The 16,981-nt window shown below is 37.6% G+C and overlaps 1 protein-coding gene across 3 annotated transcripts in view; it reads right to left on the bottom strand.

Moving 5' to 3' along the window:
- TMEM245 (transmembrane protein 245) overlaps positions 1 to 16,981 on the bottom strand; it is an 83,052-nt gene that overhangs the window by 64,750 nt on the left and 1,321 nt on the right. For all 3 annotated transcript variants that reach the window (XR_013926927.1, XM_080380000.1, XM_080380001.1), the window contains exons 2-4: positions 6,576 to 6,693; positions 5,875 to 5,976; positions 4,836 to 4,943 (exon numbers count right to left, since the gene is read on the bottom strand). Coding sequence is in view for 2 of the 3 variants with exons in the window: in XM_080380000.1 (XP_080236126.1) it covers positions 4,836 to 4,943; positions 5,875 to 5,976; positions 6,576 to 6,693 (328 nt within the window). In the remaining variant the exon portion in view is untranslated. The remainder of the gene's footprint in view (positions 1 to 4,835; positions 4,944 to 5,874; positions 5,977 to 6,575; positions 6,694 to 16,981) is intronic.

The raw sequence follows: 16,981 nt of genomic DNA, 5'->3' as shown, positions 1-16,981 counted from the left end.
TTTCTTTTCGTGAACACTCACATTACAAAAATAGCACTTGCACCATGACCCTAAATTACTTGCTTGTGTAACATATTTTAGTAACAACAGCGAGCATAAATTATTAGGTAACAAATGTTGTCATTCATAAGTTAGTAAACATGGAATTCAATTTAAAAATGTGAGCTGATGTGTCAAAGGCACTTCTAAACAAACAGTAAATAGTAATTTCAGGCCAAAATATTATATCCAAATTAAAATTCTTGTATAGAGAACATTGTCATTTATTTATTTATTTAACTTCTAATGGGTAAATCTGCCTAGTATGGGTGACACCAAATCCACCTTCAGTCACTCAATGTAGAATCTCTCCTGGACAACACTGGTAAAAACTTCTACTGAGGCCCCATGCTGGTGATGAAATGCACACGCTTTCCACACATCAGTACTTGAGAAAAATTTGCAGCCAAGATAGAGAACACACACACAGAAAAATCTCTAAAGTTACTCTATACTGAAGAATAAAAGGCAATTTGTTATGTTGGTACATACTGCAGCAGGTAGGTAAGCAATGAACACAACTCTTCCACTGGACTTTTATCACATCAATACCAATTCACCTCCCTTCCACAAAGAAAAACTGCTGTACTCTTGTTATAATATACTACATGCATACCAGTCAACCAATTCACGTTCCACACATGCAGTTTTAGCTGCAATGTATCACTAAAGCCATTCCTAGCCTAGCATGACAGCTAGAATGTACAAAAAGACCAGACCAATGTGTCATACGTGTACAGTAGTGGTAAGTGACAAATTCTGCAGCCTCACACGTTGGATGAACACTCTTCTTTTGTTGTGGAAATCTGCACTGGTGTTCTACAAGTAAGTGGAATTATTTTTAGAGCTTATAAACACTTCCCCCAACACACCAATACAATAATGCAGATCTACTGATTAACCCCACTGATAGGACACTGGAATGACGACAGAAACATCAGTTGGTTGCTGGTAACCGTATTTGGTGAAACTTCAGAATATTCCCAAAGGAATTACAGCATGCAACGTAAAAGAAGGAACTCTGCAAGCAGCTAAACACAGCAGAAGCTTCAAGTGGAGTGCTTATGGGCAGATCAACTCATGTCTCAAAGGGAGGAAGCCTATCATACCAACTAGACTTGGGAGAAAAAGACACAAGTCCTTTTTTTAATAAGGGGACAGGAAGCTACCTGTAAACAGAAGTTTTCTGAAAAAAACAAAGTATTTTTGTTGTAAGAGATAGAGTACATTGCCCTATACTTCTCAGTCTGCTTTCAAAGAAGCAGAACAGTACTAATAGAAAAAAATGGATCCAGCTTACTATGCACTAAAGGAACACTAATCTGAAAGCAGTACATCCTTAACTGAGAAATCTCCCCTATCAAGTCATCTCACTTAGCACTTTTCTTCTTACTTTTTTGCTCCAAAATTAATATAATAAACAGAAGTGACATGACAACAAGCAGAAAATCAAATATTTATTACAGGGGAGGGAGTGTTAAAAGCTAAAATAGAAAAAAAGAGGAATTTAATCTGCTGAAGTCTATGCCTCAAGATAAAAGTTATCTGATAAGGGCTTTTGGAGCAAAAAGTAATAGAGTCACTTTTATGGAAGAAAAAAAGAATATACCTTCTTTCAGTAATGAAAAATTTGATCAACGTATTTTTGCAATGAAGAAAACCTTAATTAAATAACAGTAATGTTAAGAGCAGTACCAATTAAACAGCCTCATTTCCTTACAGTTTCCCTATTAACTTATGCAGACTGTATACAGAATGCAAAGCACAGATGGGAAAAAGTTGAAAGGAAAAAAAGAAAAAAAAAAAAAAAAAAAAGACTAAAAACTCCTAGAGGATCCCAAGACAAGAAAGCTTTTCCAGAATGCAGTTCCACAGCACTTTAAGCAAAACTAAATCGGCACTGCCAATGACGCAGTATTCTCCCCATGACAAACACAGACTCCTTAACATCAGAACTGCCATTCAGATGTCTGTATCCAGTTGGTTCACAAAGCTGACCCATCCAAAAAAACCACCAAACTTTCAAAATGAAAAAGTCACATTTTGTTGGCAAGGTATGTTCTGCAAACTGAGGCATGACTCATGCAAACCATGCCTTGTCAACACAAATAGGAAAAAAAAAAAAAACCTATCACAATATCGATTTAGAGTAACTTCAGTTTCTGTAAAATCCCATTTAGCGTGCTTCATGATATTTTTAGAGATGAAACCTGAAGAGCACCTTTCCATCTTCCAGCTAACAAAAGCATGACAGTCTTTCCCAAATGGCTAACATAATAGCTAGTATATAATTCTAGCAAAATCAGAATGTATGATACTTATTTGACTATAATAAAAACAAAGTCAATTTTCCAGGCTGTGTTAAGATACATTCTTTTCTTCACCCAATGTGTTCTCTGTCAAGTCAACTTCTTGCTGACATAGCATTTTGAATTATTATCCCCCTTCCTTAAATAAAAGGAAAAGGCACAGCAGCATAAACAGGAAGGCAAGTGTCTATCGCCATAGAGCAGGGTATCAAATTAAAATCTTCAGTTAGATGAAACGCGTTGTTATTATTACCAATGAAAAAAATCTTTCAGAACACCAGAACGAAGGTACCCCTTCATGAATAACCACATCTTTCTGTAATTTCAAGAGAAAGAGATTATTTTTTATTTGTAAGAAAACTAAGAAACTGGGGCAGAAAGGGCAGGTAAGAGTCATGAGTACATACATTTAAAGGCTTTCAGTATCTATCATATTCAAAGCCAACAAGACAACAGAAGCTTGCCTACAAGGCAGCTAAAAAAATACTGCAGTAGTATCTGCTTCTTCAATTGTGGACTTCTCATTTACTGTATATACTCTGGAAATACTTAGAACACCAGGAAAGTGAAGTTAGACCACCTGCACTGGTATCATTAAACGCCTCACCTCCAACACTAAATACCACTATTCAACAACAAAATAAGGAAAAGCATGAGTGTTCAGGAAAAACTATAAAATCAATACAGCTTACTTCCCCTCCTGTTTTTTTCACAAACAAATTTAAGCATAAGGAAAACAGTGAAAACTCAAAGCACTGACTGTTCTATAATTGATTTAATATGGTATAAACATTGTTGTTGCTACTGACAACTAATTAACCTTGACAACCACTGACAGAATAGATACAAGAAAGGAAGATCTCCTGAAATTCGCTATCCAACTGCTGCCTGAAGATGTGAAAGTTTTCAAAATATTACACTTCTCATAAAATATATGTGCATTACAAGTTCCAAAGCAAGATAACGAAACATCCAAAAATCACTGCAAAGGAAAAACAAAAGAGCTGTAATTTCTTAACCTTGCAAGTAAAACCTTTTGCTGTACAAGCGTAACATTTCATCGCCATTCACATAGAACATCCAAACCAGATGACCAAAAGGATGTGTTTAACACATATCAAAGAATAGAATGCTAGTTCCCAACAGATTGTTGTAAAATTGTTTGAACTATTGTTTAGGAGTAAACAGTAAAGAAAACAGTAAACTGTATTTGTTCTTTTCCTGCTGTGAAGGAAAACAACAGAATTCACAAGACAAAAAAATCATCCAGTAAACTGTCTCAAGAAATTATGTCAAAATAAATACACTGTAAGAGACACCTTTTTAAATCTGCTGTAGCTTTCTTTTGGCCAAGAAAGGTTACAACTTGAAAAGAGGAAAAAACCAAACTGTCTTAAAGAGAAAAAAATTAAAACTGGTAAGTTAAAAAAAAAAAAAAGTAGCAGGGGCAACAAACAAGAACACAGCCACTTATTAGCACATTTGTGGGAGACTGTTGCTTGACCAGATGTTCAAAATTCAACTAAAAAAAAATTTCATTTACAAAACTAAAGATTAGACACAGCAACGCAAGAGAACTGTCACCACAAAGCTCCATTCTCAAATTTCAGGACATATATCCATAGGGTTCTATATTTTTATAATAGTCATGTACAATGTAGAAACAAAGGTAAGAAAAGAATAAGCTGTTTGAAACTGCCCTTTTCATATTTAGTTTTGTAAGTTCACATTCTGTCAAGTTGAATGACCCGTTTCGTCTAGTTGTGGGAAATGGATGAACCCTTCCAATTTCCAGAGATCTTCATAATAACTTATTTTTCTAGTATCACATTCCATCAAAGGCCTACCCAGAAAAATGATGCTAAGGTTCAAAACCAGTGATGGACAATTAAACACCTTCTTTGCAACTCTTTCAAGCCATTTCTTACAGATTTCTAGTTGGTTACTGCAAGTGGAAGTATTGTGACTCAAGCTATAACATCAAGTACACTCACTATAGGAAAGACTTTGAGCATGCCACAGTGAAACAGAAAACAAAGGGCTTTTTTCTCACTCTGATGTACACAAAAATTATTCCAGTCTGTCTGTACCTTGTCCAGAAATCCAGTTATATCTCGTAACTGCCAAAAAATCAAAAGGCAGCTAGGGAAAACTAAAAAATGAATAATAAAGAATAGGAAAAAAAATGGCCTCATTCCAAAAAAAAAACCAAAAAAACTAACAACAAAAAAAAAGACACCACCACCATAATAAATCCTTCTAGTCAGGCCTTCTAAATGTAGACACAGCCACGTAAACTATCATTTGCAAGAGAGCTTTTATATTATCTCATTAACATTTTAAAAAACTTGTTTCACAAAGCAAGTGTAAATGTGCTATTTTGGACAGAATGAAGAGGATGGGGACTATTTTAAATTTTTTCTTCATTCCCTCCAATGTCATGCCTTTAGAGCAAATTCAAATGTTTCTTACAGAGTGTTCAGTCACCTGAGGGTTGTGAGGAATGTTCATTATTGGATTCATCTTCTGTCATTGAAATTGCCATGGCAATTGTTGAAGCAGCAATGGAAATCATCTGACCAGGAAGCTCTGCCCCTGTAAAATATATATGTGTATGTAAATAAAGAAAAGCTTAATCTTAAAATGTTTTATTTGTTGCTTGATGTCCACAAAAGCTGTGAACCAACAGAAACTATATGGGTAGACACTTCGTTTTTAGTATGCATTATATATATTCAATATGGTCAATCAGGAATGAGTGCCATTAATTTTAATATTACAATACACATGGAGCCAAAATACAAAACCAGTTATTTGCTTAGCGCTATCCTTGCTAATGAACTGCTACCAAGCCATTCAGAGTTGCTGGCAGTCTGATTAACCTAAAAATCTCTATATCAGATACTCAAATTTTACTAACCAAGTTTATTACAACTTCCAAGAAAACAGACAGGAAAAAAGTTTCCCCAAAATAATCATATAGCTGATACTAGAAGGCAACACCTGACATTTGCTTTCATGCAAAATTGACTCACAACAGGAAAACCCAATTTTGCTTGGCCTGAACACAAACCATAGTTTTAAGAAACTGGTATTTTAAAAACAAATGACTGGCTATAAGAAACTTGCTGAACGCAATTGTCTCAAGCTTCTCTCATACTTAATACTACAGGAGCTACCAAACCCATATTGCTCATCTCTTTCAAAATTAGCCTCCGATTCCAAATTTCCTGGGCTTTCTTTATGCTTGAAACTACATGTAGGATTCTGCAAACTTAAGTAATCAGGCTTGATCATTAGAGTTGCTCCTTTGCTATGAAAAGGAAACATCCATACCAATGATTTTCTGTAAAGAATTAAAAGATTCATTGCAGCATGAGTAAACTGTAAGATTTTTAGTCTGTTAGTTTCAAATTCTTGCAATCCATATGACGTTGAATTTACACTAAAACAATCCAGATTCTTTCATGTGACTTAAAAGAACTTTTGCCTCCAACAATAAAAGAAATAGTGACTTTCTCCTTACCAGAAGACTCCTTTCCATTCTGCTGTTCATGCAACATGCCTACAGTCATCAGAACAACTATAACCAGAAACACAGGAATTCTCCAGGAACCTGCCACAGAAGCTGAAAGATCCAAGGGTTTGTGCTTTTTATGAGAAAAATTATGCCATTAATAAACTCTACATTTAGAAAAACCAAGAAAGACACCACATCAACAAAGAACAATCTGGACAGAAACTAAAATACATCATAAAGCAAACAAGTTTTCCACATTGACAGAAAAGAATAGAAAATACAGGTGAACAAGTTTCTCGGTGAATAAACCAAGTTGTTACCATTCCTAACTTCAGCAACTTCAGACTATGCTGACACAAGAAAACAATTTTAACAACAGAAAATGAAACATGTGACCCCAGCCCTCCTTCACTGTCAGGGAGTAAGTACCAGGTCTGTCAGCCAGAGAAGGGGAAACCATGGGGAAGTACAAACTGTGCAGGAGGAGTGGAAGACACATGTTGCTCAGCATCTTGATGCCTTCCCATTCCCTACTCCAGCAGTCCCTGCAGGACACATGTAGCCAGAATTACTGAGCAGAGAAAACAGCATGCACCCCAGCTAAGACTCTGTTATAAAGATTTAGCAGAAGAGTAAGCCACTAGCTTTGTTTGCAAGACAACAGAATCCCAGTGGATGCATTACAATAGTAACTCCTTGTAACTCACCCAAGTGAAAGAGCAGCATAATCCAGACAGGGACGGAGATTGCTTTTAAGTAACGTTCAGTGCTTATATTCCACTTGAATGAAACCATCAGCAGGTAACCAACAACCAGCGTCCATATCTTTAAGAAAAGGATACACACAGGTATGTATACATACACGAGCACAATAGAACTGTATTTTGATATGTGTGTATACACACACACACCCCCAACTGCCATGGCGAGAGAACTGAAGTTAGAACCTGACTTCTGGTTCTAATTCTTCAAGAAGCCTGTGTTTCAGAACTGCCAATTAATTACATGAGGGTTTGCTCCATGTAAGAGAAATGTAAAGTTTGTGCAAAGCATAAGGGCAGGCCAGACACGCCTTTGGCCTGCCTTCAGTATGGTTCTAATGTCAGGGGGTATACAAGCTTTGCTGGACACAAACCCTGAAGGAAGACGGTTTTGCACCTGAGACCAAGCAATTATTCTGGAACTACCACTGAAAGGTGAGAAACTAAATGAAACAGGGCCACCAGCACTACCAACAGGGCCACACGGAGACAGAGCCAGCAGAGGACCGCTCACTCCAGCACAGAGCAGCTTGCCAGCTCCTGTGTTCCAGTCCAAAGAGACAAAGGGGGTTTTAAGTCACAGATATCCATTCAGAAGCACAACAAGAACTGCTGTTTCTGAGCAGTGTTGGTCCACAAACCAGTCATGTCTTTTAATGACTTGTGACATGAAATTTAATCAAATATTTAACTAAAAACACTAGACAGAAAAATGTCTGTGACAATGTATCAAGAGATAGATGTGATCATACTGGTTTTGCTGCTTCTAACTGCTTTCAATAACTCAGATTTATCATCAGATAAATCACAATACAGAATTCCAATTAAGAATCTTGAGACGAAGAATTTGAGCTTGAAAATGCTGAAAAGAAGAAAGCAGAAACCAGAAGTGGCAACAGGAGGTCAAAAGCTGCTACTCAGCAGAAGATGTGAAATAGAAGAGGTATGAAAACCTGTGAAAATAGAAACTCAGTGTTCCATCCTTAAGAAAAAAAAAAAACACAAAAACCCAACCAAATTCAATAAACATTCTCCATCCATAACCAGTTAAGGACACTTTCAAGTTTACACTTACAAATCCATAAATCCCAATGAAGTTTAAACAGAACCTCTATTAACAGCATTTGCCGAATCAGACGTCACTGTAAGAAGCAGTAATGTAGTGGCAGAGACATAGCACAAGCAGTTAAACCGAATACACCAGAAGAGCTTTCACCTCTTTACTTTGCACATTATATGACTCACACTGAGGAGGCAACAGTCCCCATAAAAAGCAAGTTTGTGCGACATCTCCCATGCACCCAATTGGTGCAAAGGTAATCTTAATTGTACTGAATGCAGCAGCAAAGCAGTGATAATTTCAGAGGGAACACTCATACACATACACAAAACGTAATTTAAAAATCACTTAAATGTGAAAAAACTTACACCCTTTTCATACTAATCTCTCTCATCAAAGCTGATCAGTCCAACTTCCCACTGCTATCTCTAGTTTTGCATCAACGGAGCTGGATAATGCTTATGGCCAAATGTGGACTTGAGACAAACGTCTAGAACTAACAACCCTTAGACAATAAGACTAAAAAAAAAAATATTAAGTTGTGAACTGACATGCACAGCAGCACTCCTTTAAAAGCACAGGCTCGTAACATAAATTCACTCACAAGGCATATTACAGCACAACTGTAATTGCAAGAGAGAACTCAGCATGAAAATGCAATCCTAACTCCCTAATGTCAGCCACACAACATCATTCCATGATAAATTTTCCAGCATCAAGCCAATTTTTCTCTTTAGCTTTTAAATTTAATAGATTTCTAATAGGAGACTCAGTAAATCAAATAAATTAAACTTTCTGATTAAAATTACACCAGAAAAGCATAATAATAGAGCATAAGCCTACATTTAACAGCCAACAAAGTGAAACATGCTGCACTACTTTTAGCCATGCATATAGCTGAACTAAAAGCTAGCATTTGAGGGTTTAGGTATTCAATAAATTTCTGTGTTGTAAGTTACAATAATTCATCAACTCTCATTTCTGAAAGCTTAGCAAATGACCCAATATTTCTTATTTCTACTGAATAGTGAGAAACAGATTATTTTAAAATAAACAAGACATATTGCTTTGGAGATCAAGGAATAACAATCCTGAAGCCCTGTAAAAAACATGTATAGTTAACTGACTGGTGCAAGAGGTATAATTTCAGTGACACCACGGAGAAACTAGTTCTTTATCAGTTAATGTTATGGCCAAGCACTTCCCTACACTGCAAGAAATACACTGTAGAGGAACCTGGGTAGCCTACTTCCAACAATTTGTAGCTGAAAGCAACTGACAAAGCAAATTAACTTAAATTGACATGGACTAGGATTTCATCCCATACTAACTTGGCAACAGCCTACTTTTTTTTTTCCTCCTTAACTCTTTAGAAGCATGTTATATAACCTTTCCCACTGTTCTTCTGAATGGTCTCCAAAGGCTTTAGCTACACTAGAGTGTAAGAATATTAATGGCCTCTTTACTATCACATGTCCATCTCAACAACTGACATAATGGAAATAAAGAATAAAAGATACTGCCTACTTTTATTAAAAATAAGCTACTGTAATTATTGCACTGAAACTAGAGTGGATACAAATTCCATGCTAAACCAAATTGCCTGTTTCTCACATCTCCTTTGCACTTCGTAGCATCCCTCACAAACTGAACAAAATGTTGTCTCGCCTTTAGACAGATAAAGAAAAATTGCCTGCTTCCCTCAATACATAGCTGTAACTACAGTATAACTTCTTTGATTTCAGCATCCACTTTTGGGTTACAGTGGTAAATTTAAAATGCCAGATTTAGACACATCAAGGTAAGTCTGAAGGGTTTCCGTTCTCTTTAAATTGCCAATTGAAGGCAAAATTATACCACAGAAGTATGCAGCGTTTTGATTTTTCTTTTAAATTTCAGTGTGGGGAAGTGTAGGATTTATCAGCATGACTGTATCACCAACGTTACTGAAAGTTTGTTTCCAGTTCCAGTTGCAAGTTGAGAGAATTTGAAAATCTGTGACACTTTTTGGCTTTGGCATCATTTCTTAAGAATGAACTCTTTCTTACTACTCAACTCTTTGCAACATTTATATTGATTTACACTGAAGAATAAAATTCTTTATTTACACAGTTCACTCCCCTTTTTTTTTTTTTTCCTATCAGCAAGTTAATCTCTACAGGAGAGGTTTTACAGATGAGCTCATTTAACAGCTCACTGCTACTGGAAGTGGCAGTTCATTCCCTTCCACCGCCAGTCAGACAGTCCCACATCTGCTGCACACCAGCTCCAACATTCACGGAGCTAGCTCAAGCTCCCCACATTGATAAAAAACCTATCCAGAAAAAAAGCAAACAAATGAAAAAACCTAAACAAGAGTTTAAGATCTAATTCAGTTACAGCTAAACCAGCTCACACAGGTAAGATGGGCACCAACAAGGCAACTGAAGCATATGTCACAAATGGGGTAAGCAAGAACAGCTCTTCACTGGTAGCAAAGCTGCCAAACAACCCAGCCTTCATTGGAATATTGCCCCAACAACTCAACATCCAGCAGCAAACGCATTTCCTACCTGCTTCATGTAAACCACTCCATGGTAAACATAACAGAGAAGACTGAGTAGAATAACCAACAGCTTCTTTTGATATGTGCCCTGACAACCTTCCAAAAGCTTCAGTTTTTAACAAGTCAAGACCTACCAAATTGTATTGTTTCAAATCTTTCATTTTCTAGTTGTAGCTCTAACTTCTCCCTTTGCCATTTTAAAGTCTTTTTTTCCAGGCTCCTCCTTCCCGCTTGGAAATCATACAGCAAAGTTTTTTATGGTTTGGTTTGTTGTGCTGTTTGTTTTTTTTAATTCAGATTTAAAACTGTTTGACAAAACTATGTATTCAATTCCATGTCCTATTTTCCAGTTTGTTTCAGGGTTTGAATAAAAAGTCTTATTTTACCATTTCCCTTTAACATGTAAAAATAAAATTTTCATTTGGAAATAGAGATTTTCTATTGTAAGAAAAACTAATGAAAAACCTTAAAAACATTGACCAAACATTCACATGCCACTTTCTCAAACTTTGAGAAAAACAAAAAAGCTGCACTGAGTGAAGCTGGTTGAAGACGTGAAGACAGTCGTTCATTATTTCTACCTCTTTCTCCTCAGTAGTGATGCAGGCTGGCGAAGGAAAACAAACCCATGGCAGAAGTTCAGCAGAGCAGTGTTGGACTTGAAAAGTGAAGTGACACAAGGCATTAAACGCATCAATAAAAGCCAAACTGTGCTTGCCATTGTGAACATCAGAGTGTTTTCCTTATCTGTTCATTTGAAAAAGTTTTCTAAACAATAAAAAAAGACAATAAAGGGACAGGCGAGGACTTACAAAAATGTCATTCTGATTCCAGTTTTCAGAATCAAAATTAATTCCATGTGGCTTTACTGTATATTCCTTATTACACAAGAGGAAATATCCTGTGATGTGCAGAGTTTTGCAGAATGAAGAAAGTGTAATTGCCTTTCATTTAGCATGGAGACAGTCTTTGCCAAACAGATAGAAAACCAGGAAAAAACCAAACCCAACTGATCACACATACAACACTAATGCCCACCTCAGAGCAAACTCAACCACCTCTTCCCCTCATTAAGGAAGCTGTCATTTACCTAAGCTGGTAAATGACATCCTGATATTTTTTTTTCTAAGTGAACACAAGTAAGGATAAACCTGACAAGACTGGGTTATTCCTTTTCCTAAGTCCAAACGACTAGAACAGCATACCTTTCTGTTTCTTCTAGAACCCCCAATTGTGAAACATATCCATGTAGGTATGTCTGGCATTAACACACACAGACTGCTAAACCATGTCAAACAGAAACCTAGTGTTTACTGAGACCAGCCCTTTTTGAAGGGACAAAAGTATGAGCCTATAACTAGAAACTTGGGGCAGAGGGGAACTGATCATTGAAAATCAATACTGCCATACACAGGTTAAAAGTATTTTCGATGTGCCCTGAAACATTTCCTACACTACGAATTAAAGGAAATCTATTACATCTAAGATACCCAGAAGACTGCAGCTATAGAAGTTGAAAATGGTTCTTCTTCAGTTCACTTTTCCTGTCTTAATACAAGTTATTTATGAGAAACTCCGTTAATAAAAATGCTATTGAGACAAGATTCACTTGTGGAAACAGGCTTTTCAAAGCACATAAAATTCTCTCCCTGCAGACAGAGTACCACTCCTCTGACATGCTTCATGGTGACACTTTCTTAAGAGATGGTTCCTCAAACAACGGAACTTCTTTACCTTCTTGCTTTATTATACAGAACACAGTTCAAATTTTGCTGGACAGTTCCGTAACAATCATTCCTTTCAGAGGTCGTAGAAAATGCAGTATCACTGTGTTCAAAAATATAAATACCAAAAAATAATTAACATAATGTAGTATAGATCATTAGGCTCGAGGCTAGAATCAGCTTAATGCCTGAGGCTGCAGTTCCTGTGTATAAATCTAAACAAGCTCCTAAGCCTTTTCAAGAACACATCACACAGCAGGTTCTCCCAAAACTGAAAGGTGGGTGTAGAAGGGAAAAACAAAAGCAGAAAAAAAAAACACTATCAACAACTCAGTCTTTCCCTGCCCCTCCCCATCATGTTTTTAAATAGGCCACATGTGGTCTCTACACAGTTTATCTCTAAACCAAAACCTGTGGTTTTGGTAAGAGGTGTTTACAGTCAGTACATGGCTGTATGATTTATAAGCTATAAGACCAAATAATGAAAGGATTACTATAATCAGCAGAAAGAATACTTAAGAGCTTTTTCAGGTGGTTGTTTTTTGGTGGGTTTTTAGGTTTTTTTTTTTTAAGCTGGACAGATTTAGGAACTTAAATTTCTTATTACAGAGCAAGCCTGCTCTAAGCTGGGGGGACCTACCTGAAACACTCAAAAAATAGAAATTATATACACCTCAAAAATCAGAATATAGTCAAGCTTACCCCCTTCCTTTGCTAGAAGGAAAATTGCCCCATCAGGTGAACTTGACAAAATGTAGATGCCTTTTTGCCTCCACAGGTGATATTCAATAGCACTGTGGAAGACAAGCATCTTGGAGCCTGTGACCCAAAACATTTGCCAAGGAGCACGTTTGAGAATTTCAGTCTGCAAGGGTTAGTTTAGGGACTGCTGACATCTAGTGCCAGCACAGATGGAGGGTTCCCTGACTGATGTCTTTGATAGCTTCCCTGACGGAGCAGACAGTCCACTGGCCAAAACAAACACCTACTTTGACAATATTCCAATGCAGTGGTCACAGCAAATGTTGTTTCCAGATTTGCCCAGCACCGTAGTGAGAAAAAGATTGATTAGGTCCTCTAATTGCATGCTAACCACTAGAACATGAGTTGTACCTAGCACAGTTAGAAATACAAAAACAGACTGACACACACATATGAGTACATAGCTCTGATCCTGACCAATAGCTGTGAAAAACCAAGGAAGAAAGACTGGCCAGCAGAGAAAGATTTTGACAGCCCCATAACCAAGTTCACTCCAGATAATTCTGCCAATTATATCATATTTAATTTACTAAGATGAACTTCAGAGTCAATGTAAAGCAGCTGTGTAATTTATGTCACCTGCCAGGATCTACAAACTAACCATTTTCTAAATAAATATGAGCATGTGAACCCTACCAAAAATAAAAAAAAGAAAATACAACCAATACAGCTGGCATTTCCTGTATACTACTCTAAGTGTAAAACATCAGGCTAAATGGAACTCTTGCAATAAAGCAGAAGAGTTTCCTGTACCTTAGATATGGCACCGGATACAAGCATACTTCCTATAAAACTAGGATGACAAGACAGTCCAAGTTTAGTCTTCAGAAGATATGCTAACTGCAAGTGTAACCACACTGAAATTGTCAGAGCAGATAAACATGTAAGGGTATATTATGCCCGCTATGAGATAAACTCTCCCTTCCTACAAAAAAAAAAAATACAGAAAAATGTTCACCTTCCCTATTATCTGTGAAGTTCATGTAGAGTGCATGTCCTCTACATAAGACTTCTAAAACAACCCTAGAGAAGGCTGGAATCAGAGCAAGGAACTCATCTAGAATTTATAACCAGCTCCTAGCTTTAAGGCCCAGAAGCATACTACATTTCTTGAGCAAGTTTCTTCAAAGATATTGCAAGAACTGTAAAGCAGAAAGGGAAAGAAAAGGAGACTGTGGGAACGAGATGCTTGTAGAATAGCTTAAGATCTTGAAGTTTTTCTTCAATGCAGTCTTTTGCAATCACCTACCAAACGGTCATATCATGGAGGTATCTAGGATTCCCAGTTCCTAAACTGCGGGTGTGACTGAAGAACCACAGACAGGAATATAGCTATTTCCAAACCTTAATTCATCAACACCATGAATGGCTTTCCTAGATTTGAAGACAACAGTACAAGAAAGCAACACTGGTGCCAAGATAACAGTTTACCATGTCGTTATCACATGCAATTGCTGTATTTTGAGAACGTTTCTTTCTGGAACTTAAAAGAATGTCTGTGTTTCATGGCCAAGTAGATACCATAAAAATACCTTTAGTTAGAGAACACCAAATTGGTATCCCAAAACCTCATAATTGTTCTCAGTCAAATTCTAACGATAGGCATCTTCTCACTTCTCTCATACAGCAGAAGGAATGACAAAGGGAAATGACAACTGTGCATGTTTTTCCCCTCTGTAAGCAGCAGTGCCATACAGGTGGGGCAAAGTTCCAAATAAGAACAAATACACTGTACACCTCTGCAGCCCAAGGCAGGCTCACTGGTACCTGGAGCACAGACATTCATAGCTCAAAAGATTAAACTTACCACAAACAACTGCACTATGCTAGTCAGATACTAGTCTCACACTTAAAACAAACCATGCTTGCTTGTCTTTTTCATGCTTTTAGTAAATTCTATATCGTATTCTTGGCAAAAAAATTAGTTCTTGCTAAGAGGAAAATCTACTTATATTAATAACATTACTGCATATTAAAGTATTTTGAAACACAGAAATCTAGATTGGCTTAGTGGGCTGCTAAAAGAAACAGTGCAAAAAATGGAATTACCATTACTTCTGCATATCACATAGAGTATCTACAAACAAAAATAGTTATAATATTCATGCAAGATAAGATACAGAAGAAACCGTGAAGGATTCACATCCCAGAGAAGTACAATGGAGCAAACTGACTTGTGACAACCAAAATTCCTGTGCAACTAACAACAGAACTTATGCATGAAAACAGAGTCCTGCAATATAACATGGCAATTAAATGGCTTAAAATGCTTAACCGAAGTTAAACCAGATACTACTAATGGGTCCACCTCGAGGCTCAACAGCACGAATAAAATTAAACTATCCTGCTACAGGTCTGAGATAATAAATATTAATTAACAGCAACATTCAAAAAAACTGGACTAGGTTGAGGTTATTTACAAAGGGAAGTCCAGTTTCTTTCTCATCTAGCACCCCAGAAAGAGACACAGGCAGCTTCCTTAAAAAACTACTCTAACTGGTTTGCTTAAGGACATCTGTGGTCAGTTTGACATGAACCCAAAATCTTCCCAAGGAACTCAGGTCTGAAGAGTTCTGGGAGCTTACTACCTTTTGCCCAGTTAAAATCTTACAGCACTTCAACGAACACAAGTATCACATCAGAAACATTAGCGCAAAACAGAAGTATCAGGCACTGCTAACCGAAACTGCACTGAGCATGCACATAGACCAGTGCATTACAACCATAGTCACGAGGTTAAATCAGTGCAGCTTCCTTTAGTACCCATATACTCACCCCATGTAAGCATAGCTTAATTAACGAAGTTTGAATAAAGGCCTGGACTTAGCCAAGTCAGTTAGTGTAGTAATATTGCTGATCTGTTAAAATAGGCCAATGCAAAGGAAAGTAAACTTTATGACAACTAATCAAATCTTCCCACTGGTATCAAGCCATGCTTAGATTCTTGTACCTCTCAGCTGAAGGTAAAGATGGTTGGGTTGTATCTTGCCTCTTCATAAAAACAGAGAGCGTGTCTCTGTGTCTACTCAGTCTTAATTATACTTCTGAAGACAAAACACACCAGAAACAGATCTCCCCTGATATTTTCCAGCATATGACATCTCAGAATAGATAGCCAAGAAAATCTCTTCTTCCAATGTTTACCTCCGAGTGACAAAACACATTCTCCACTCCATTCTAGTTATACTAGAAAAAGCTCAAAGTGTCCTTTGTCAGAGCGTTCAGGAAAGCTTTTGCTTCTGGTACACACCTCCAAAGTTTTGTTTGAGATACCAGCATGCACCAGCTCCACTAAGGGAATAAAACTAGTATTCAAAGAACATGTGTAATTCAAAATCAGAAGCCTGCACAAGCTTGTTAGTTTGTTGGGCGACTTTTCTTGACAGTTTCTCTCTCTTGTCCACATAAAATCAGTCTTAGGTAGTTCTTCAGTTTTATCTCCACGTATAAAACCACTAAACCAAATGTGTATGTCATTCTCCACTCAAGGGGGAGGCATTATTTTGTTTGTTTAAAAAACTAGAGCAGCTTAAAAAAAAATAACAAATCCTTGACACCAGGCAATTTGAGCATGCCTATTGTACATCAGTATTTAATAAAAGTACAACTTACTGTTCCTTCTGTGCTTTCACATATCCATTTACTTAAGATATGTAGTGGGTTTTGCACTTTTAATTAGAACTAACGAAGTGAAAATGAGCTCTGCCGGAGGTTTTAACTAGTTTACCTACTGAAGACAACAACTGGGGAGAGTAGTCTGCCAGAATCTTTATTACCGTAAATAACATCGCTAAATTAAACAGCTTCACTTTTCAACGTTCAAACTGTTTGCACCGTTTGATACACTAAAAAGCAAAAAAAAAACAAAACACTGAGAGACAAGCCTTAAGGTGCCTTCCCCCCCACAAGTTAACTACTCGCGGAGCTGAGCTGCTACTTCACAACACTTCCTACACATTTCGCACCTCCACAGGAGTCGGTGCTTGCTCAGCACCTCACCTGAATTACCTCAGGCTTCACAGCACCCCAGCACCGCGCAGGACTGAACTGGACGGGACACAGCGACCGAGGCAAGGCTTCTGCTCCAGCTGCACCCACGTGATGACAAAGGACACTTCCCCGCGCCCCGGGTTACAGCACAGGAGCTGTTCCCGAAGTTACTTCACACCCGGTTTCCACAGCGCAGGTCGGCTGTGCCCCGGTACCCCCGTGCCCGCCCCGGGGCTGTGCGCCCCCGCGCCCCAAGTCGCACCCACGTGCT

The sequence above is a fragment of the Falco punctatus genome, assembly GCF_963210335.1.
Source record: "Falco punctatus genome assembly, chromosome: 3".
NCBI classification, from domain to species: Eukaryota; Metazoa; Chordata; class Aves; order Falconiformes; family Falconidae; genus Falco; species Falco punctatus.
This window is presented reverse-complemented; position numbering and strand designations above follow the sequence as displayed.